Below are 24,895 nucleotides of genomic sequence, written 5' to 3'. Positions count from 1 at the left end.
GCTTCCGTTGATGGTTTTTGTTTTTTTTTTCTTCTTACTTTTTATCTGTTATGTGAAGGAAGAAACAGTTCAGTTGAATAAAGAGAAATAAAGTCAAGGAAAGAGAAGGAGAGAGTAATATCGATTAACTCCTGATATGAAACCTAACATGACTGTTAGAAACCAATAGACACGTTTACATCACACTTTCTTATCAGGACCCTGCTCTCATCCTTGTTTTAAGAAGCTAAAAGCAGAAACACATGATATGAAAATGAATTCTGATGGGGCATTTCAGATATATTCCTAATGGTCACATAAGTATTCCATTTCAGAATCAAAACATTAGGAAAAAACACTGTAGATAAAATTACTCAATATGCAGGTCATAAATACTCAGGGGAAAGGAAGGCCTGCTATGAAAAGAATACTCAACAGCTGACATCTCTGATATCTGAAAGGCTATATGCTCGAGTCCCATTATAACCACAACTGAATGAATGATTTTAGGAAAGCCGGCCGGTGATCTCTCCTACCCGATTGGTGTGAGCTGGTGGGCAATCATCCAGTCGAACACCAAAGGTCCCCGTAGCGGTAGGCTTTTTCTCAAATGTCTTTCTCATAATACTTGGAATGCCTTTTCTCCACGTGCCTTTGTCTTTTGGGGGACTGGTATCATCTTTGGATTGTGACCCAGAACAAAATGACATAATAAAGAAAATGGAAAATAAGAGTGTTTAAATCATGATTTTAAAAACACTTTATCAATGTTGGCCTAGACCCCTAAAATACAAATAATACATCCCATATTTATCAAATATCCTCTCTCCCTAATACGGCACTCCCTTTAGCCTTTGATAGGTATTACTTCAAATTCTTCACCCTTTTACAATGTGTATTATGATTTTCTTTAAAACAAAAACAATTTCTTTAAGTTAAAAAAATAAAATGAAATAGCAAGATAATAAAATGAGTGTGTCATCTGTAAAGTGTAAGATTTTAGCAAAAGGAAAAAGAATGGTTTATGTCAAAATGATATCACCAGGATTCTCTGAGTTATTCAAATTTGTATGGTACAAAGTGTTGTATTTTGCTTCACTTTGTCAGTGTGATAAAACTGATGTCTTTACAGTTTTTGTCAATTAAATAAAAAGGACCAATGTTTGAAAGCATGGCTTAGATTAAAAAAAAAAAGAAAACTGGTGTCTTGGGCCTCATCTTAGAGCAGCGGTTCTCAACCTGTGGGTCACAACCCACAGGAATTGTATTAAACAGCAACGGCATTAGGAAGGTTGAGGACCACTGCCTTAGAGGGAAAGGCCCCGATAGCCTAGACCAGGCCTGCAGTGACCTTTGAGTGACACTGAGGGTACAGAAAAACTGCAAAATACCTTCAATGTGCCAATCTTAAATCATCTTATCTGTTGAATTTATCCAAGAAAGCTACCATCAGTACCTTTACTGAGGAGTTTCCTTTCTGACTCTTCCTTTGGAGAGTGTGGGCTTTGAGTCTTTGGCTCTGATTTAGCACCAAGCAAAGTCTGCCTGATGCTGAGACTCTGGCGAGGAGTTTTTGGCAACTGTTCTGCTTTGCTGCTGAAAGAAATGAACATTTCTTAACAAATACAGTGGTCCCCACCCCCTTTTATCTATAGTTTTACTTTCTGTGGTTTCAGTTACCTGTGGTCAACCACAGTCCAAATATTGAACAGAAAATTTCAGAAATAATTCCTAAGTTTGAAATTGTGTACTGTTCTAAGTAGCATGGTGCAATGTGGTGCTGCCCCTCCAGGATGTGAATCATGCCTTTGTCTGGTGTTCCCACACCATTTATACCACCTGCCTATTACTGTACAGGAAAAAACACATCCCCACACTGTATCCACCACCTCCCTCCTACCATCCAGAAAAAAGCAGTGTCTATAGGGTGCGGTATTATCCACAGTGTCAGGCATCCATTGGGAGTCTTGAGGCATATCTTCCATGGGAAAGGGAGGATATGGTACCTACTTTATTAACATATCCAAACAACTGTATGTTATGCATGGTGAGAGTCTCACCTCATCAGACTGTTATATTCTTTTATTCTTCGACTAATCAGATCCCTGTTAGTAACTCCAGTGTCCTATAGAATAATCAGAAGGTAAAATTAGAAAACCAATTCTAAACAGAAATAAGTGATCCCACTTTTTTGAGGCTTTTTGAATTATTTTGTTTATGCAATGAACACACTATCATTCCTTCTTAGCAGAGCTGTTTCAGAACCTCTTTTCAGTAGCACCACATGACAAAAGTTCCAAGAGCCTTCCCCATTGCCAAAAGAGTTTTCTGTTTATTTTTTGTATTTGTGCAATACCTAGCATAGTATAAACAAGTAACCATATTCATATATATTTATATATATATATATTTTTTTTTTTTTGAGACAGAGTCTCACTATGTCACCCTTGGTAGAGTGCTATGGTGTCACAGCTCACAGCAACCTCAAACTCTTGGACTTAAGCGATTCTCTTGCCTCAGCCTCCCAAGTACCTGGGACTACAGGTGACTGCCACAACACCCAGCTATTTTTTGGTTGCAGTTGTCATTGTTGTTTAGCAGGCCCCAGCTGGGTTTGAACCCACCAGCCCCGGTGTATGTGGCCAGTGCCATAAACATAGAGCCACGGGTGCTGAGCCCATATTTATATTTTTTGAGCTGATCTATCATTTATAATAAATGACTGGAAAGCAGAAAGCTAGTTTGTTCTCAATCATAGTAAATAGAATGATCAGCATTTAAAAATAATACAATTGGAGGAAAGATGGAAAAATACAATTAGGGTCAATTAGTATTACAAGTGGAAGTCAGATTATCAGAAAACATGATTGTCATATTATCAAAACATGTTTGTGTTTAACCCCCACCACGTTAACTTTTAAAGTAACCCACGTGGTAAACCCAGAGTTGACCATAAAGTGATGATATTTCTTTTGTTGTTGATCCCAATTACAAATTGACATATGTCCTCAGTTGTTTTTTAACTGCTTCATTTTGAACATGATGAATTACAATGCAATTTATAAAGAACACAAGCTTTGGCATAAAAATAATCTTAAATTTAAATTTACTCTTTCAGTTTACCAGCTAAGAGACTATAGGATTAAGATCTAGAATAAGATTGCCTGGATTTAAACCCTAGTCCTGACATGTATAACTACGTGACTTTGGGGAAATTACTTAACCTGTCTTTGCCACAATTTCCTTATTTATAAAACAGAGATGGTAACAGCAGAATGCATTCATATGGCTGCTGAGATTAATGCATGCAAAATGCTCAAAATAGTATCTACCATATGATACATCCTTGGTAAATTATTTTCAAAAATACTTGCTTTTTTTTTTTTTAGACAGTCTTACTTTGTCACTGGCACCCTAAACACTGAGCTAGGGGCACTGAGCTAACCTCGAAGTTCTTATTCTCTGACCATTTGTTCTGCAAAATTCAGATCTAATGCTCTCTTTACAGTGGTAATTGCAGAACAAGGGTTGCATTGATAAGAATCTGGTGTTAATTTTTAACTATAAACGAGGCAGGGTATAAACTATCAGAGGAAGAAGTGCAGGCCTTTTCCTTATAGTAAAAATGTTTATAATTTTAATCAGATATAATGGAAATGACTAGAGAACATGTTAAGTTTACAGTTGATGTAGGTGTTCCCACATACTCCAGCAGGAAAAGAACTTTATGCCCCTTTTCTGGTTTTTTTTTTTTGGAGACAGAGTCTCAAGCTGTCAGCCTGGGTAGAGTGCCATGGCATCATAGCTCACAGCAACCTCTAGCTCAGACTCAAGCAATCCTCTTGCCTCAGTTTTTCTATTTTTGGTAGAGACAGGGTCTCGCTTTTGCTCAGGCTGGTCTCAAACTCGTGAGATAAAACAACCCACCTGCCACGGCCTCCCATAGCACTAAGATTACAGGTGTGAGCCACCTGGCTCAGACATCCCTTTTCTGTTAATTAGTAATAAAAGTCATGAAAAGTAACAATTACAATGTATAGGGGAAAAAAAACTGTTAACAACAAGAAAAAAGAAGGTACTCTTGAGCAAATGCTAGAGTTAACAAGTGTTGAATTTACTTAATAAAGTTTATTTTATGTGGCTTGGTGCCCGTAGCTCAGGGGTTAGGACACCGGCCATATACACCGAGGCTGGCAGGTTTGGACCGGGCCCGGGCCTGCCAAACAATGACAACTGCAACAGAAAAATAGCTGGGTGTTGTGGCGGTCCCCTGTACTCCCAGCTACTCGGGAAGCTGAGGCAAGAGAATCGCTAAGTCCAAGAGTTTGAGGTTGCTGTGAGCTGTGACGCCACGGCACTCTACCAAGGGTGACATAGTAAGACTCTGTCTTAAGAAAAAAAAAAGTTTATTTTATGTATTCTTAAAAAAACTACCTTTACTACTGAAATTCCTGCTGTAAAAACAACTTGATAATTGCAAGCTGGAAAACCTCAACTTCCTAAACATTGTTCCTCATTAAAAAAAAGCTAGCTTATAAAATGATTTTTCATAACCCAAGTTTTCTTAGGAACCAATATATTCTTGCCTATAAATTAATACCATTCCAAAAATCATCATGTCAGTATTACTTTTCATTTACATAGTTATTTATATTCACAGACATTTTTACTACAACTTGTGCCCCATAATAATCCTTTTTGAGATAAGGGAACAGATTCAGAATAATATGGTCACAAAGGTAATGACCAAGATTGAGGAACTAGGTCTTCCGTTCGTGGCTCATGGCTCCTGAGAAGGTATATAGAATATATAAATAACCTATCTTGCTAGTTTGGTAATGGTGATTTTCCAACACATGTACAAAAGAGGCACACCTGAGTTTTTCTTTTGGTCAACTTCCATTTATTTAATTTAGGTTTTTTTGTTGTTTGTTTGTTTTTTGAAGCAGAGTCTTACTCTGTCACCCTGGCTCACAGCAAGCTCAGACTCCTGGGCTTGAGCAATCCTCTTGCCTCAGCCTACAGTAGCTGGGACTGCAGGGGTGCACCACCATGCCCGGTTAGTTTTTTCTATTTTTAGTGGAGATAGGGTGTCACTCTTGCTTAGGCTGGTCTCGAACTCCTGAGCTCAAACAATTCACCTGCCTTAGCCTCCCAGAGAACTAGAAAGGATTACAGGCGCAAGCCAGGGCACTGGCCTTGGTCAACTTCTTTTAAAATGAAAATAATATAATTTTTTGTAAATAAAAAAAAAATTTAAAAAAGGTATGTCAGAGTCTTTCAGTCTTTTTAAGGAAAATGTGAAAGTGTCGAATCTCCTATCACTCTTTTGAGCACAAACCTCTTCATTTAGGGTGCTGCTCTCCTGGATGGTTTTGATCCAGGCCAACATGTCGTCTCTGTCCTCAGCTTGAAACAGGCACTCGCAGTTGGGCGTGGTGAGGCGGAAAACATTTTTCCTCTTGGTCTCGCTGTAGGAGATGTCTATCAAGCAGGCGTTCACACTGATGGGCTGCTCTTCCTCTGAGGGTGTCGTCTGCTCTCTCTTGTCTTTGTACAAGTAAAGGGAATGGCCCCGAAGAACAACATACATCTGTTTCCATGGCCGGATACTTCCACCAACTCGCTAGAAGGCAAGAAACAATTCCTGAATACTCAACACGTGGCTCAATCTTTGTGACAGAATAAGCACAGTCAGCAACATCCTGACTGCACATATGTGCATACCTAACGTATTACAGCAGGCATCTGATGTACCTCCACATATACAGAGGGTACTGAGAAAATGCACGTACATTTTAAGAAAGGAAAAAAACTATATTAAAAAATTGGGTGGCGGCGATCTCGTGGCGCAATGGTAGCGTGTCTGACTCCAAAAATTGGGCAGCACCTATGGCTCAGTGAGTAGGGCACCGGCCCCATATACCAAGGGTGGCGGGTTCAATCCTGGCCCCAGCCAAACTGCAACAAAAAATAGCCGGTCGTTGTGGTGGGCGCCTGTAGTCCCAGCTACTCGGGAGGCGGAGGCAAGAGAATCGCCTAAGCCAAGAGCTGGAAGTTGCTGTGAGCTGAGATGCCACAGCACTCTACTGAGGGTGACAAAGTGAGACACTGTGTCTAAAATAAATAAATAAATAAATAAATAAATAAATAAATAAATAAAAATTGTAATACTCTAGGTGGGGCGTGGTGGCTGATGCCAATAATGCTAGCACTATGAGAGGCAGAGGTGGGTGGACTGCCTGAGCTCATGAGTTGATAGAGCCAGAGTGAGACCCCTTCTCTAAAAATCACTCGGCATTGTGGCAGGCGCCTGTAGTCCCAGCTACTCGGGAGGCTGAGGCAAAGGGATCACTTGAGCCCAAGAGTTTGAGGTTGCTGTGAGCTATGACACCATATAGCACTCTACCAAGACAGAATAAGTGAGACTGTCTCAAAAAAATAAAAAATTGTAATACTCAAGCCATGTTTGACTTCTGCAATTACAAGAGATACAAGATACAATATACAAAATAAATGTTATCGATATACAGTGAGTATTATAAGTTTTAATAGTGTTTTCCTCTCTTAATGTGCATACATTTTTGGGGGGCACCCTCTATATTTGTGAGGATAGGAGGACAAAAATTGCACAGCATAAACCAAGCTAGGCAAAGAGTCCACATCAAAATCAAGGGTAGTAGTGAAGTCCCAACATTAATTTAGTTGAGACGATAAAATGAACAAAGTAATTCAAACAAAATTAGTGTAGCAAAATAATTTAAAAAACCATCAGAAAAAAAAATCTTTTGAGTGAAAGACAAACTTAAGACAAGTCTTACAGAATGTAAATGATAAATATCTCATAAGGCGTTCCCAAAGCAATGTGTATAAATAATGAATAAGTTAACAAAGCTGGCCAACTTTATATGATCAAGTAACAACATTCATATCCAGGGTGAAGTTTCCTAAAAATTTCAAACTCTTACGGCAGCCTTAAAATATTCTTAGAAACAAAATATTCAAGTATTCTAAGAAAATTTTATGCCAAGTTTTCACTGTACTAGAATCTACTAAATATATATATTAATACATTATACTCATTTAATTCAATACTTGTAGAATAAAATGAAACAAAAAATCATACAAAAAGTTAAATAAAAAATTCAAAAATTATTAACAAATGCAATCAGTATAACCTGGTTTCTTGTACCCTCAATGAATCCCCAACAATAAAAAAAAATTAAAAATTATTAATATGGGGTGGCACCTGTAGTTCAGTGGGTAGGGCACCAGCCACATGTACCAGGGCTGGTGGGTTCGATCCCAAACCCGGCCTGCTAAGAAAAAATACCAAAAAATAGCCGGGTGTTGTGACGGGCGCCTGTAGTCCCAGCTACTCAACAACAAAAAATTACTAATACGGAGAATTGCCATCGTGATATCCTCTGACTTATTAACTAATAAGAAATGCAAAAATCCTCTCTTAAATATTTTAATTTCTTTCTTACACTGCTAAACTATTACATATTCCATATGTAGTTGATACATAGGATAAAAAGTATAAAATTAAAGAAATGATTATAACTTTTTTTTTTTTTTAAGACAGAGTCTTAATACTCTGTCTTAATACTCCCCCTTGGTAGAGTATTGTGGCATCACAGCTCACAGAAACCTCATACTCTTGGGCTTAAGCGATTCTCTTGTTTCAGCCTCCCAACTAGCTGGGACTACAGGTGCCAGCCACAACGCCCAGCTATTTTTTGTTGCAGTTGTCATTGTTGTTTAGCTGGCCCAGGCCGGGTTTGAACCTGCCAGCCTTAGTGTACGTGGCTGATGCCATAACCACGTGCTATGGGCACTGAGCCAGAAATGATTATAATTTTTTTTAAAAAATAATTTTTTTTTTGCCGTTTTTGGCTGGGGCTGGGTTGGAACCCGCCACCTCCAGCATATGAGGGCCAGCACCCCACTTCTTTGAGCCACAGGTGCAGCCCCCCAAAAGTAAATTTTTATTAGAAAAAAAAATTTTTTTTTTTTTCAGACAGAGTCTCACTATGTCACCCTCAGTAGAGTGCTGTGGTGTCACAGTTCACAGCAACCTCAAACTCTTGGGCTGAAGTGATTCCCTTGCCTTAGCCTCCCAAGTAGCTGGGACTACAGGTGCCCGCCATAATGCCCGGCTATTTTTTTAGAGATGGAGGTCTCACTCTTGTTCAGGCTGTCCTCAACCTCCTAGGATCTAGGGATCCACCCGCATTGGCCTTCCAGAGTGCTAGGGTTACAGGCATGAGCCAGTGCTCTCGGCCTTAGAAAAAGAGTTTTATAACTTTTTTAAAATTCTTTAACCTGGATATCTTCCTATTTTTTGTATACAGAATTTATGCTTCATTTGTCAGGATCTTATTTCTGATATTCATAGAAGCTTAGAAAACGCACTACCTTGCCCTTATCGGTGACAAGAGGCCGGAAATGGAGCCACCCTTCCTTGGCAGCATCACTGAACACCTCTGAGGAAGAATCTTTTCTGGATCCAGAGTCTTCTGAGGACTTCTGGCTGTCTGTGATCTACAGAAAACACCAAGAAAACAGTAAAATATTAGCTTTTTCTCTCATAAATATGTATACACTTATATTAAATTGAAGACAATTTTTACTTCCAATGTTCCAAGTGAAGGCTATTTTTGAAAAAATTCTAATTAGTCAGATGTGAATGGGCTACCGTCATTATGAAGCAATTTTTCTCTTTTATTATTTTTTTATTTTATATGAAGTAATTTTTAACCATGGGAAAACACCTGGAATAGTATAATTTTCTTGCTGTCATAAGATCACATTTTAGTGGAGAAAGACGGATAATTTTCTTAAAAAGAAACAAGAAAATGATCTGTTTGTGACTTACGCCATTTGAAGAATGAAAATAGGAAGATGGCTGAGAAGCAACTATAAATTGGCAGTGTCAAGGCCAGGCCTCTCTGAAGAAATAGCATTTATTTTTATTTTTATTATTATTATTTTTTTTTTTTTTTGCAGTTTTTGGCCCGGGCCGGGTTTGAATCCGCCACCTCTGGTATATGGGGCCAACGCCCTACTCTTTGAGCCACAGGCACCGCCAAGAAATAGCATTTAGCTAAAAATCTAGAGGACAAATTAAAAAAAGGAGGCAGTCACGAAAGGTCAGAGAGAAAAGAAGTTCAGAAAGAATGGAAAGCTCAGGACGGTCTATTCATCATGATCATTTAAAAAGTTCCATGTGAGAGAAATAGCTACCTCTAGATGGGTGAGGGTCACTTAGGAAGTGTGAAAGGCGGCCACTGATGGATGAAACAGGGAGTGACATCATCTGATCACATGGACCAGATTGCTCAGAGTGTTGTGTAGAGAGCGGATTCTAAAGGGACAAGCACGAGGAGAGAGGAGATGGTGATTGAGAGAAAGGGCCAAGACAGGGAGAAGTGAGAGAACCCAAAGGAATGTGGGTGCTGGTTTCTGGTAGGATAATGTTCCAAGTAAAACAACATTTAACTTAAGGAAAAAGAAGGCAGAAAGTGCAGGTACAAAAGCAAGGAACTGATTATTTTTAAAGGTGATGATGAATAAACCAGGCCAGGCATGGTGTCTCACACCTGCAATCCCAGCACTCTAGGAGGCCAAGGCAGGTGGATTGCCTGAGCTCAGAAGTTCCAGACCAGCCTCTGCAAGACCAAGACCCTGACTCTAAAAATAGCTGGGCATTGTGGTGGGCACCTTAAGTCCTAGCTACTTTAGAGGCTGAGGCATGAGGATGGCTTGAGCCCAGGAGTTCGAGGTTACTATGAGTTATGATGCCACGGCACTCTACCGCGGGGAAGAAGTGAGACTCTATCTTCATAAAAAAAATAAAAGTAAAAATAAAGATGATGAATAAACCCCTGCCTAACAGATGTTATCTTTCCAGTGATGCAAGGGAGCAGAGGAGAGGACACAGGTGACTGCAGGGGGACAAGGGAAGGCAGAAAATCATTATTTTGAAAATGGAGAAACACACCATAAAATACAGAAGGACTGCTGGGCAGTCTGATTCTTAGGCTTGAATTGATAAAGTGAGAAAAATCAGCAAAGGTGGGTAAAGTAATTACATGCTTGATGAATATGTTCAGAAATGAGAAAAGAACATTTTATATGTTAATATTTTCCAAATGCACTTGAAACTTATGAAATAGAAGGTTATAATATTTAAATATTAAATGGATTATGTATAAAAGGATTACTTCTCTATGAAAAGCTAAAGTAAACGAAGATAAATAGAAACATTTATCATTTGCTTGATGTCTTTAAAATATTCAGTACCAACCTTGATTCCTTTCAGGCTAGATACGTGTTTAAAGGGCCTGTTGGAAAAGAAGTATATAAAATTTTTAGTAAGTTCAAAAAATACCTTAGACATGTAAGCATACTTTGATTATTACAATTAACTTTTCAATAGTAAGCTGACATTTCATCATTATAATGTTAAATTGTCCACTGTTCAACGTTAAGTGAGAAAAACACCTTTTTTTCAGTTTCTGGCCGGGGCTGGGTTTGAACCCACCACCTCCAGCATATGGGGGCCAGCGCCCTACTCCTTTGAGCCACAGGCGCCACCCTAAATACTTAAACTTTTAATTCAATGATTAAAAACTTTCTTAGCTGATCTGTTAAATTAAAACTGTTTCTGCTTAAAGTGTGGGATTATTTTATCTTTTTTTTTTTTTTAATAGCAAAGGAAAACCTACTCAGGTTGAACACGGAGGTTCACATTACTGGTCTGCCATAGTTGCATGGTATGTTAAGGATTCCCACGATGTCAACTATGATCTGTAAAGTAGCTGCCATCGCAGCAGCTTCAAGGATGCTGCTCCCTGCCATCTCCACTTGTGCAGCTGGGGGACATCCCGAACCCTAAATGTGGCAGGCGAGCAGTCCTGGCCTGACTCTTCCCCGCTGACCACATTATTTATGGTCTTGAGAAAGAACAACTGTTGCCAATGAAAAGGCTTAGGGCTTCAGGAAACAAGCTTTTTGTTTGTCGGTTTGTTTGTTTTTTGGTTGCAGTTGTCATTATTGTTTAGCAGGCCCAGTTCAGGAACAAACCTTCCACCTTTGATGTATATAGCTGGCACCCTACTCACTGAGCTGTGAGTGCTGAGCCAGGAAACAAGTTTTTTTCTTTTTCTTTTTTGAGACAGAATCTCAAGCTGTTGCCCTGGGTAGAGTGACGTGATATCACAGCTCACAGCAACCTCCAACTCCTGGGCTCAAGAGATTCTCCTGCCTCCACCTCCCAAGTAGCTGGGACTACAGGCGCCTGCCACAGTGCTATTTTTTGGTTGCAGCCGTCATTGTTGTTTGGCTGGCCCAGGCTGGAACCCACCAACTCAGGTGTATGTGGCTGGCGCCTTACCTGCTAGAACCACAGGCGCCAAGCCACAAGTTTTTAATTAAAGTAGTGAGAATAACTTTTATTAGGAGACAGCACAAAGGTAATTTTGTTTCCATTCAAAATTCATCTAAGAATCTTAGGAGTTTTAAGATGTGACTGAATGTTACAACTGCCTTCTCCTCTCAGAAGCCATCTCAAATAATCAGAGACAGGTATGCAAACTCAATCTCCCATGTACCAGGAGACTTTGTAACTGAACTACAATATTAAATGCAGTGAAGGAAAAAAATGGATACAGGAGGAGAAGCCATCATTACTTGCAGGTCTCAAAACTATAGTGCACTGTGCTCTGCTGATCAAACCCAGCCTTCCTGTGTTTGGAACAACAGGAAATAGGGTGCAAGAGCTGGTGACCAGGCCCTCACTTGTCACCAGGGAGTATCAAAGGAGGTGAGAATGAGCGAGCCTGTCCTGCCATCTTTGCAGGAAGCAGTGTGTAGCTGGTGCAGTTGAGCCTGAAATGTGGCAGTTACTGGTATCTTTTAAAGAGGAGTAGCTCACAAATCCAACCCTCTATCACTAGAAGATTCTTGCTATGCTAGAATAGCCTTCCCTGGCCGTACCTCCTACAAATCTCCCTCAAGTAGCTGGTCCAGAAAGAACTAATTTAATCAAAACATAAATAACAATGAAATGGAAGCCTCAGAGGATCCTATACAAAGATAACATAATAAAAGAGACAAACTCTTCTTTGACGTAATCTAGAAATTAAGCATGTCAACAAAAATATCAGTAAGAATTTAAGAAGTAGGAAATCTGATTTTAAGGTCCAAATAATAAAATAAAGATAGCCAGAATTCTGTATAACAAAGTAATGATGGGTACTAGCTCCACCAGATAAGAAAAGCATTATAAAACCACTATAATTAATAGACTCTTGTGTATCAGAATATGTAGATAAATCAAATGAACAGAATAGAGCCCTAAAATAAAGTATATATAATTTAATATATAATAAAGATGGTATATCAGTAGGAAAAAGATACTCTTTATTAGGTGCTCTGGGGGACAACTGAAAGACACCAGAAAATACAAAATTGGCTTTTTTTTCTTTTCTTTTTTTTTTTTTTAAGATAGAGTCTCACTTTACTGCTGTCGGCAGAGCACCGTAGTGTCAACAGCTCACAGCAACTCCTGGGTGGAGATTTTCTTGGGTCAGCCCAAGTAGCTGGGACTACAGGCACCTGCCACAACACCCAGCTATTTTTTGTTGCAGTTTGGCGGGGCCGGGTTTGAACCGGCCACCCTCGGTATATGGGGCTGGCACCCTACCTACTGAGCCACAGGTGTCGCCCTAAAGTTGGCTTTTTAATCTCACTAATTAGAATAAATCAATGCCAGATGAATCAAAGTTGCAAATGCATAAAAAGAGAAAAACACACACAAATCTGGGAAGGAAATATGGAAGAATTTTGTTATAATTCTGGAGACAGACTTTTTCAGTATGACTAAAAATCCATAGGCCATAAAAGTATTTCCCAAATTAGATCACAGAAAAGATTTTAAGCATTTTTTTGCATGGTTTAAAAAAAAAAAATAAAGACAACGAAATGAAAAATACTGAATTAGGAAAAGACTTGCAACACTTATCACAGAAAAGATCTAGTTTCCTTTATATAAAGAACATGTAGCCGTCAATAAGAAAAACCAGGCTGGGTGCCCATAGCACAGTGGTTATGACACCAGCCACATACACAGAGTGTGGAGGGTTCAAACCTGGCCTGAGCCAGCTAAACAACTACAACAAAAAAATAGTCAGGTGTTTTGATAGGTGCCTGTAGTCCCAGCTACTTGGGAGGCTGAGGCAAGAGAATTGCTTAAGCCCAAGACTTAGGTTGCTGTGAGCTGTGACGTCATAGCACTCTACCAAGAGCGACATAGTGAGACTCTGTCTCAAAAAAAAAAGAAAAACCAGTAGAAAGTGCATGACACATTAAAGAAAGTTCACAGAAAATATAAAATTTCTCCTAAACATATGAGAAGCGGTGTTTAATTGATAAAAAAGTTTCAAATTAAAACTATAAAAACTAAAAACTATGTGGACTGCAAACTAATAAAACCTCTTTGGAAGGAAAGACAGAGAATCCTCAAGGAACTCAAATTAGACCTCCCATTTGATCCTGCAATCCCATTACTGGGCATCTATCCAGAAGAAAAGAAATCATTTTATCATAAGGAAATTTGCACTAGATTGTTTATCATAGTTCAGTTTACAATCATCAGAATGTGGAAACAACCTAAATGCCCACCAACCCAAGAATGGATTAGCAAACTGTGGTATGTGTATACCATGGAGTACTATTCAGCCATAAAAAGATGGAGACTTTATCTTTTGTGTCAACATGGACGGAAGTAGAACACAATCTGCTTAAAGTATCACAAGAACAGAGAAGCAAGAATCCAGTGTACTCAATTCTAATATGAAGCCAGTAGATGATCTAATACATACCCACAAAAGATAAAAACTCAAATCAATTCAAGGTAGGGGGGTAGGGAATGAGGGAGTGGGGAGGAGGGAGGAGGGAAGGGGAAAGGGTGTGCTCCCACTTAACAGGCACGACATTAGGGGGCGTGGCACACCTCTTGGGGTGGGGCACAATTATAAGAGGGACTCTACCTAAAAATGCAAACATTATAACCTAATTTTGTACCCTCAATTTATCTGAAACAATTAAAAATAAAACTAAAGAAAATTTAAAAACCACAATTAAATAATCACAAATAAAATTAAAGAACCATTAGATTGCAATTGTCTGATTCCTTTTCCGAATGTATTTGTTCGTTCGTTCTTTACGAGGTTTTTGTTTCTAGTCCTTATCTTAAACATTGTTATTGTTATTAAATTTTAAGCCTTTTTAATTCTGTGAAGGCAAAAAAATGGAAACCTAATAAACACATGTATATGTAAAAAAAAAAAAAAAGAAGAACCATTACATTTACAAAAAAAAAAAAAAATCAAAAAGTTAAATAGCGTACTGTGCTGGTGAGAGTAACAGACTTTGGTACAATCTTATGGAGAGCCATTGACAATAGATGTTAAAATAAAAAATATACATACCCCTGGTGTAACAATTCTATTTTCAATTATATTCACTCACACATGTACGAAATGAACTACAAACATAGTAAATTAAGTGGTGTTTGTGGTCACATAAGAGTCAATCAATCTAAATGCCCATTAATAGGATATTGATTAACTATATTATGGTACAAATATTCAAAGAAAATTAAACAATCCTAAAAAAGAATGAGACAGGAATATAAGCACTAAAGGATCTCTAAGATCCATGTGTATACTGCCATTTGCTTATAAAAATAATTACAACACACATATATTTACATATGTATATGTGATTTTACATACAGAATAGCTCTAGAATTATATAAAACATAGTTATGCCTGAGCATAACCATTTAATACTGCTGAGCAGTATTAATACTGCTGAGCAGTATTAAATGGCTGAGGGTCTCAGGGTGGGTATATTTAATATACTTTAAAAAATAACACATGATACATTTTGTATTTTATTTATATATTACTGCCTTGAAATAATTATTTTTAAAAATCCAATTGAATGTTACTGAGCAACAACTTTGCTTTTGTTTTTTATTTGCATTTCTAATATGATAAAGTTAGTAAACCTATCATTAAATTCAGTATTTAGGTGTCAAAGACATCTTGAACACTCACCCTGCATCCAAGTATTTAAAATACTACACCTGAGACTTACAATTTTGCGTCTTCCCTGTAATCATCCAGACCCTCGTCATATGATTTAATATACTTTAAAAAATAACACATGATACATTTTGTATTTTATTTATATATTACTGCCTTGAAATAATTATTTTTAAAAATCCAATTGAATGTTACTGAGCAACAACTTTGCTTTTGTTTTTTATTTGCATTTCTAATATGATAAAGTTAGTAAACCTATCATTAAATTCAGTATTTAGGTGTCAAAGACATCTTGAACACTCACCCTGCATCCAAGTATTTAAAATACTACACCTGAGACTTACAATTTTGCGTCTTCCCTGTAATCATCCAGACCCTCGTCATATGATTTTGATCTTTCTGTCTTGGAGCTGGGCTGGGCATCCAAACTGGGAGGTCCAATAGATTCTGTAATTAAAATCCAGCATTGAACAGATCAGTGTGTCACGCTATTCTAAGAGCAAAACTCAGACAGAGATAACGGTTTGCACAACCAACTCTTTCGATGTACCGTGATCATGGGAGAGTTGACGCCGAATTAAGGGAGCTGAAGTTGTGAGGCTGGGAGGAACTGTCGCTATGGAGGGGACCTGAGAGGCAGAGGCTGAAATAACAGCAGAAGCAGGGATATGTGCAATGTCATGGTCAATGCTGGGGCTAGTTGGTTCATCTGTAAGAAAAAGAAGAAAATGAACACTGGAATGTTAAAATGACTCAACTGTTACTAACAGCAACTCACAGTCAAGAATCATTATTATTAAAAAAGAAAAAAAGAATTATTATTAAAAGAGTCAGATAAAGATTTTACACTTTTCCACCAAAGCACCAATAAATGACAAAGTCTGCTACAAATCCACTTACATAGTTGATATTCTAGTAATTCCAAATAATTCTGAGAATATGGTATAAAAATTTAAATGAGTGGCTTCTTCTACCAACCAATTAACACCTTCACTGGCTGATGGTCAAGCTATCACAGTTTACAGGTATTCAGAGCCTATCAAACCAGAGCAATAATCACATACCACCCTAAAAGAACTGCTCTTCAAATTTTAAATGTGCTACAGATTATTGTTTCTGGAAGGTCAGCAAGATGATTTGCTTGCGACTTAGCTTACAAATGGAGAATATTCCAAGTCTTTATGTTTATATTTGTTTATATCAGATTATTCATATCTGAATAGCAAACTTTTACTATGATTATTATCAATTAATATTCTAAAGACCGTGCCATCAAGAAAAATGTAGACATGTAGAAAAATCAAGCAGGCATGTTGTGAAACTTCATGCATAACTGTTAGAGTTATTTTTCAAATATCAAAGCATTAAAAAAGGGAAGCCTTCATATATAAAGAGCTCTTATGAATTAAGGACCACTATAATCACAACCAAAAAAGAACAGCATGTGAAAAGATAACTCATAGCAGAAATACAAAAACCTAATAAAAATGTCAAAAACAAAAAACAAAAAATCCCCAAACAACTTGGGTAACCTGACTATTAATGAAATAATCAAATAAGAACAAGATGAAATGATGAAACCGTTTTTCATCTCACAGAGCACAGAGGATAAAAGGCTTTTTTTTTTTTAGCATTTTTTTTTTTTATTAAATCATAGCTGTGTACATCAATATGATCATGGGGCACCATTAAAAGGCTCCTTCTAAAATGAACTGAGTTATAAGGAAATGTTTCTCACAGCTGACATAATTACTCCAAAGGAATTACTAATCAATGTGCTTTCTATTTCATAATTGCAGTTGAGAATAATTTTATAGTGAAATTATCAAAAATTTTGGTATAGACTATGGCAGACTAATCAGTTCCTTGACATAATTTTGCTTTTTATTTCCTTTCTGTTTGGAAGAAAAGGTAATCCCACCTCCTCCCCAAAGTACAGAACAATAATCTAAAATATATTAATATTAAAATAGCATTTATTTTTTTCAATGATAGAATAAACTATATACTATAAGAAGAAGGGTATATTTGTATCAGTCAGAAGAAATGGTAACATAAAATTACATATATGGTTCTAAAATAGCAACAGAACATTATTTTTACTAAAGATATGGAAATTGAATAACTGTTTCTGTTCCACCTCCTATAACAAGGGACATAACTCAAAATATGTATTTAAAATCCATATATTTTTTCTCATCTTTAAGGAATAAATACTACAAATGAATTCTTTGTCTTGAAAAATTCAAATGTGCCAAATATCCTTTCTTTTAATTTGCATTCTTAGATACATAGTCAATTTAAACCAAAGAAGGTGAACAGCTATGCAAAGTTAAATGGTCTTTGTTACAGTCAAGCAAAAGCTTTTTCTTTACATGTAACAGCTTATTAATCTTTGGCAATGCCATTTTTTTTATTTTTTTAAATCAAAGTTAAGCCCAACCAAATAAAGTCATCTTAAAAATTGAGGCAAATTTTAGCTAGCCCCACTACTGAACATCGGGTTAAAGGCTGATAAAAATGGCATGCTGAAGAAACACCATTTACATTACCTTTAAAAGGCATGGTAGAAAGAATGTTTAAAAATGACACTAATATATTAACATGGGCTTCCAATCTCTGATCATTAAGAGGCAGACCTCTAAAGACTCAATGACCCAACTTGCCGGCTGACAAATGCTACAATTTCAAGAAATTCAACATTACTTAAAACATTAATAAAATGTAATTAATTTCAAAGGTTCACTAATTATAAATATAGTTCTTGATGTAATAAATCCGGTTTTCTTTTATATAACCTAGTGAGGGGTGGCTCGGCACCCGTAGCTCAGTGAGTAGGGTGCCAACCACATACACCAAAGGTAGGTTTGAGCCCGGCCCAGGCCTGCTAAACACCAATGACAACTGCACCCAAAAAATAACAAGGCATTGCAGCAGTGCATGTAGTCCCAGCTACTCGGGAGGCTGAGGCAAGAGACTCTCTTAAGCCCAAGAGTTTGAGGTTGCTGTGAGCTGTGACACCATGGCATTCTACCAAGGGTGACATAGTAAGACTCTGTCTCAAAAAAAAAACAAACAAACAAACAAAACTAGTGAGGGGTGCCATTACCTAAAAATATCTCTATTTTTTACAATAAGAACTAAAGTCACCACCATAATTAGAATTCAGTTTTCTGAACATGCATTTAAATTAACATTTAGCTCTTTGAAAATCCTTTTGAGATTGGTTGTTTTAATAACCAAAAATCCAAAGTTGTACTAGACAGATGATTTTCAAAGGGTAGGAAGGAGTAAGAGTTTTGAATAAATACCTTATAAATACTTTATTCATACTTATGTGACCAGATGGTGTGTGATATAGAATGAAAGAGAAAGGAGTTGTAAATCAAAGAGGATCAGTTGCAAGGCAGGTATTTGAAAGGCAGATGTCAGAAGGGAGGGAGCAGCAGCAGTGGGGGCACCGTCAGCCATAATAAGCGCTAAGTGTCCATGCCAGGGCCAGCCGGCTCACCGACAGGGAAGCACGGCCCAGCAGAGGCAGAGCAAGGGCTCTGCATGTAAGCAGGGTAGGTGGAGGTCAATTTGCTGTTTACTGGGTTATAATGACTTGGCTGAATTTCTACAGTTGTATATATTGGAGAAGTTTTAAGATTTGGGGGCTTGGGCACGGGTGAGAGGGCATGCATGTACATGAGAGTACAGGTGTCTGCTCCTGTATCCGTGTACATGAGAGTACAGGTGTCTGCTCCTGTATCCGTGTACATGAGAGTACAGGTGTCTGCTCCTGTATCCGTGTACATGAGAGTACAGGTGTCTGCTCCTGTATCCGTGTACATGAGAGTACAGGTGTCTGCTCCTGTATCCGTGTACATCAGAGTACAGGTGTCTGCTCCTGTATCCGTGTACATCAGAGTACAGGTGTCTGCTCCTGTATCCGTGTACATCAGAGTACAGGTGTCTGCTCCTGTATCCGTGTACATCAGAGTACAGGTGTCTGCTCCTGTATCCGTGTACATCAGAGTACAGGTGTCTGCTCCTGTATCCGTGTACATCAGAGTACAGGTGTCTGCTCCTGTATCCGTGTACATCAGAGTACAGGTGTCTGCTCCTGTATCCGTGTACATGAGAGTACAGGTGTCTGCTCCTGTATCCGTGTACATCAGAGTACAGGTGTCTGCTCCTGTATCCGTGTACATCAGAGTACAGGTGTCTGCTCCTGTATCCGTGTACATGAGAGTACAGGTGTCTGCTCCTGTATCCGTGTACATGAGAGTACAGGTGTCTGCTCCTGTATCCGTGTACATGAGAGTACAGGTGTCTGCTCCTATATCCGTGTACATCAGAGTACAGGTGACTGCTCCTGTATCCGTGTACATGAGAGTACAGGTGTCTGCTCCTGTATCCGTGTACATGAGAGTACAGGTGTCTGTTCCTGTATCCATGTACATCAGAGTACAGGTGTCTGCTCCTGTATCCGTGTACATGGGTGTGTGCATAAAAAATGACTCAGCTTGCTGACTGACAAATGCTGTGACAATTTCAAGAAATTCGACATTAACTCAAAATTTTAATAAGACATCAGGCTACCCGTTTCACTCTTCTATCTTTAAAATGATGAATTCTCAATTCTATTACATGTATTCTTGTGTATTATACATATTATACATAATACACAAGAATCAAAATAGCAGAAACTGAGTGGACTAGGCAGGGAGTCAAACGTCCTGGGTCCCGTCATGTTTGACTTTGTGAAAACCATTGTTTTTTTCTGAATATTAAATTCATTACCGATATAATAAAGAAGTGGTACTACAGTAATAAAGAGGCCTGTAGTTACAAACCCAATAAAGGTAGAATTACTTGCATAATTTATGTAAACATACATTTTTAGACTTTAATAAACCAGGCATTTGTCAGGGTGCTTTTGAAATTTGGGTCTGTTTTTAAAACTGACAGGTCTATGGGTGTAGTTACTACTGATCTATTTTCAAAATTAAAGGAACTAGGTGAAAAATTTGTAAAGCCTACTTTAACCAAACAAGCTTTCATAACGGCAAAGTTTAAAAAACATTTATTTCCCTAATTAAATAAAAGCCTGGGGGGCGGCGCCTGAGGCTCAGCGGGTAGGGCGCCGGTCCCATATGCCGGAGGTGGCGGGTTCAAACCCAGCCCCGGCCAAAAAAAAAAAAAAAACCACAAAAAAAAAAAAGCCTGGTAATTGGCATGGTGTCCTATAGATAAATTTGAAGTAGCTGATGCTACTATCAAAAAAAAAGATCTAAGAACACCTAAAATCATTCACTGGTGAACAGCTTTTTTTTTTTTTTTACAAACTTGGAATAAATACATTTATTTAGTGAAAAGATACCAATTCACACTTGGAAAATCTGAACTACCAATGGTGACTATGAAACTTAAAATTATTTTTCAAGATTTAAAAGGGTAAAAAACCAAGATTTAAATGTTAGCACATTTGGGGGGCAATGTCCAAAGGATTCACTTTTCTGGAGCCAGCAGACAATCAACTCTGTCAACGATTTGCTGACAGATCTTAAGTAAATTACTTAATTTTCCTTGTCCATGAAGTGGGTTAATTCTGCCATAAATCCCCCACTGGTTGGAAAAAGGATCAATACATTAAGAAAGCACTTGGCAGTTTATACAGCATTGCAGAAGTTTCTGTTACTATTTCCTAAATTACTTTATATTTTTACTTAAACAGTGGAATCCGAAATCCCTAACTAAGCTCAAGCACTAATGGGGTCACATTTTGGGGAAAAGCTAATATAGGAAAAAGATTACATGACAGGTTAAGTAATAGTTCTCTTCATAAATAGACCATCTGCTTTGCAGAAGCACTTGCTGCACATAAGTGTAAGAGAAGGCTGGGGTGCTTGTTGCATCATCCTCTGATATCACTGCTGGCACTGAGCCCAGAGCTCCCAACAGAAGACGGTGACGGTCACCCCTGCCTTTTGGGTCAATTTCAGGGACCGATACCATAATGTAACTGTATCTTACCAAATTTAACACTTCTACGCTGTATTAAAATGGCAGTGCAAGCTCAGCCCCTGTAGCTTAAGCGGCTAGGGCACCAGCCACATACACCAGAGCTGGCGGGTTCAAATCCAGCTCGGGCCAGCCAAATGACAATTGACAACTACAACAACAAAAACAAAAAAATAGCTGGGCATTGTAGTGGGCGCCTGTAGTCCCAGCTACTTGGGAGTCTGAGTCAAGAGAATCACTTAAGCCCAAGAGTTTGAGGTTGCTGTGAGCTGTGACACCACAGCACTCTACCAGGGGCAACAAAGTGAGACTCTGTCTTAAAAAAAAAAAAAAAAATAGCAGTGCCAATAAGGCTGAGACAATCGAATCCTACTTAGGCTAAACCTACCTAAGCACACACATATTGCCCAAGGTTGGGGTATTTTAGAAATATAGCAAAAGCACAGGAAAATAAATCTGAGGTGAAACCCTGGATATAGGCAACACTGCCAAAGCTTTTTTGTACTAACAGTTACACAAGGTATAAGTTAAAGAAATGTAGAAAGTTTGGATTTTAGAATATATTTTAATACCTGCTACTCACTATCAAATTAGTTACAGTTAATCATTTTTGTGTGTCACAATTCCTTTTACAAGGAATTGTTTATTTTCAGAACTTACCAGGCAGCTTTAAAAAGTGTATGGGGAGGTGTAAACAAAATACTATTAATGAGGAATATTACAGATTGAAGAACAAAATGTTTTTCATTTTTATAAATCTTCATACCGCAAGAGAAGTATCAGATATTAAATCTTTGTGCCACAAGAGAATTATCAGAAGTTAAAAGTGTAACAAAATGTAGGGAAATTTTTCTTTCTATAAGATATATTATTAGCTCTATGTAGTAGATAACTAAATAAATAATAAATTGGCTCCATTCTCTGATATTCTGGCAATAAAACCAAAATATTCAATTTTTTTTCTTTATATGTACATGTACACCATGGAATACTACACAGACATAACTAGAGTCCAGAATAAAGAAGGGAAGGGGAGGGTCTATCATGTTTTCAAATAATACAAATAATTAAAGTCACAAACTACAGGCTGTGTGCAGTGCCACACGCCTATAGTCCCAGCTAGTCCGGGGTCTGAGGTGGGAGGACCATTTGCTCCTAGGTCCTAGGACCATTTGCTCACTGAAGCTACGGTGAGCTATGATTGTGCCACTGCACTCCAGCTTGGACACCAAAGGAAGACCTTGTATCGAAAAAAAAAAAAAAAATCATACAGAGTATAAAATTCTGGGTATGACAATCCCAAAAGAAACCACATTTCTTCCCCTTTTTTCTCTTAATTTAAATGTTCTTTAAAATAGCACAGAGTCTGTAACTGGATAAAAGATTTAAACGTAAGACATAAAACTATAAAAATACTAGAAGAGAGTGCAAGAAAAACACTTGAAGAAACTGGCCTGGGAGAATATTTTATGAGAAGGACCCCCCTGGCAACTGAAGCAACACCAAAAATATATTACTGAGATCTGATCAAACCAAAAAGCTTCTGCACAGCCAAGAACACAGTACATAAAGCAAGTAGACAGCCCTCAGAATGGGAGAAGATATTTGCAGGTTATGTTTCTGACAAAGGTCTGATAACCAGAATCCACAGAGAACTCAAACTAATCAATAAGAAAGACCAAATAACCCCCTTTCTTTATGGGCAAGAGACGTGAACAGAAGCTTCTCTGAAGAAGACAGGCGCATGGCCTACAACAACATGAAAAAATGCTCATCATCTTTAATCATCAGAGAAATGTAAATCAAAACCAGTTTGAGATATCATCTAACTCCAGTAAGATTAGCACACATCACAAAATCCCAAAAACTATAGATGCTAGAATGGATGTGGAGAGAAGGGAACACTTCTGCACTGCTGGTGGGAACGCAAGCTAATATGTCCTTTTTGGAAAGAAGTTTAGAGAACACTCAAGGAACTAAAAGTAGATCTGCCATTCGATCCTTCAATTCTTCTACTAGGAATATACCCAGATGACCAAAAATCATTTTACAACAAAGACATTTGCACTACAATGTTCATGCAGCCCAATTCATAACTGGCAAATCATGGAAGCAGCCCAAGTACCCACCGGCCCATGAATGGATTAACAAACTGAGGTATATGTACACCATGGACTACTATACAGCCATAAAAAGATGGAGACTTTTATGTTTACCTGGATGGAGCTGGAACATATTCTTCTTAGTAAAGTATCTCAAGAATGGAAGAAAAAGTATCCACTGTACTCAATACTATTATGAAACCAATATATAATTACTTACACTTTCATACAAGTGATAAAACATAACTAGAGGCCAGAAAGAAGAAGGGAAGGGGAGGGATAGACAGGGGGAGGGAGGAGGCCAGAACGAGGGAGGGTATTTGGTGGGACCTCATCTATTGTGCATAATGCAAGGGTACATGTCAAAACGATTAAGAGTATAAATGTCCTAACACAACAAATAAGTGAGGTGAAGGTTATGTTAACCAGTTAGATGTAAGCATTCCAAATTGTGTATCAAATCAGCATATCGTACCCCATAAATGCATTAATGTACTCAGTTATGATTTAATAAAAATATATATATTAAAAAAATAAACAGCACAGAGTATAGATCAACATTCTCCAAAGTGTGTACTATCTAAATTCTTAATATACTCTAAATGAGTCAACTATTTTTGGGAAAAATCATATTAGTCTACCTAGAAAATTGACAATACATGGTAGTATATAAATGATTATGAGACATCTTACAAAACAAAACTTGTCTAACTATTTAAGCCCAGCATTTCTCTATTTAATCACTTAAGTTTTTTCTTTTCTTTTTTCTTTTTTTTTTAGAAACAAAGTCTCACTTTGTCACCCTCAGTAGAGTGCTGTGGCATCACAGCTCACAGCAACCTCCAGCTCTTGGTTTAGACGATTCTCTTGCCTCGGCCTCCTGAGTAGCTGGGATTACAGGGGCCTGCCACAACGCCCAGCTATTTTTTGGTTCCAGTTTGGCTGGGGCCGGGTTGGAACAGGCTCGGTATATGGGCTGGTGCCCTACTCACTGAACCACAGGCGCCACCCACTTAAGTTTTTCTTACTAACACTTATCTAATGGAATTAGTGTGCTTAGAAAATACTTTGGGAAACATCGCAAAGTCTTTTTAACTTTATTTCAATGCTATTATCTATCCTACTGCCTCTAAAATACTATTAAGAGATTGGCAAGAGAGACACGTATGGGTCAGGTAAAAATTTAAAGCCCTATAATAAAAGGATTTCTATATTAAAATTTTGGATTATACCTAATGAAATGCTGAAAGGTCTTTTATTTTATTGATCAGGTATTTATAATATATTTAATAACACAGTCTTTACAGAAGACTGATAAATTTTTTTGGACTTTAAGTTTACAGTAAAGGATTTTTAGTTAGTCACAAGAAAAAAGGGCCAACATATTAACTAACAGAAAATATACTTTTGATGTTATGCTCTAAAAATTAGTTAACTACTAAAATGAAATTATTTTCAATGCCTTTAAATAGCATTCAATACATATATATACATATACATATATATATATATATATATATATATTTTTTTTTTTTTTTTTTGCAGTTTTTGGCCAGGGCTGGGTTTGAACCTGCCACCTCCAGTATATGGGGTTGGCGCCTTACTCCTTTGAGCCACTGGCACTGCCCCAACATTCAATTTTTTAAGAGCTGTGAAAAGGCTGTGAGAACTCAGGAGGCACAGTGT

General features: G+C 37.8%; 1 protein-coding gene across 7 annotated transcripts in view; it reads right to left on the bottom strand.

Moving 5' to 3' along the window:
• Positions 1-24,895, bottom strand: part of ARHGAP21 (Rho GTPase activating protein 21) — a 157,400-nt gene that overhangs the window by 12,486 nt on the left and 120,019 nt on the right. For 4 of the 7 annotated variants that reach the window (XM_053572460.1, XM_053572462.1, XM_053572467.1 and 1 more), the window contains 8 exons: positions 15,649-15,807; positions 15,443-15,545; positions 10,292-10,328; positions 8,401-8,526; positions 5,321-5,605; positions 2,040-2,104; positions 1,436-1,575; positions 516-658 (listed from right to left, as the gene is read on the bottom strand). In XM_053572460.1, coding sequence (XP_053428435.1) covers positions 516-658; positions 1,436-1,575; positions 2,040-2,104; positions 5,321-5,605; positions 8,401-8,526; positions 10,292-10,328; positions 15,443-15,545; positions 15,649-15,807 — 1,058 coding nt within the window. The remainder of the gene's footprint in view (positions 1-515; positions 659-1,435; positions 1,576-2,039; positions 2,105-5,320; positions 5,606-8,400; positions 8,527-10,291; positions 10,329-15,442; positions 15,546-15,648; positions 15,808-24,895) is intronic. The other 3 variants (XM_053572461.1, XM_053572464.1, XM_053572465.1) reach the window with 2 other exon arrangements.

Source organism: Nycticebus coucang, chromosome 20 (assembly GCF_027406575.1).
Source record: "Nycticebus coucang isolate mNycCou1 chromosome 20, mNycCou1.pri, whole genome shotgun sequence".
Classification (NCBI taxonomy): Eukaryota; Metazoa; Chordata; class Mammalia; order Primates; family Lorisidae; genus Nycticebus; species Nycticebus coucang.
The sequence above is the reverse complement of the archived record's forward strand: the minus strand, read 5'-3'. Positions and strand labels throughout refer to the sequence as shown.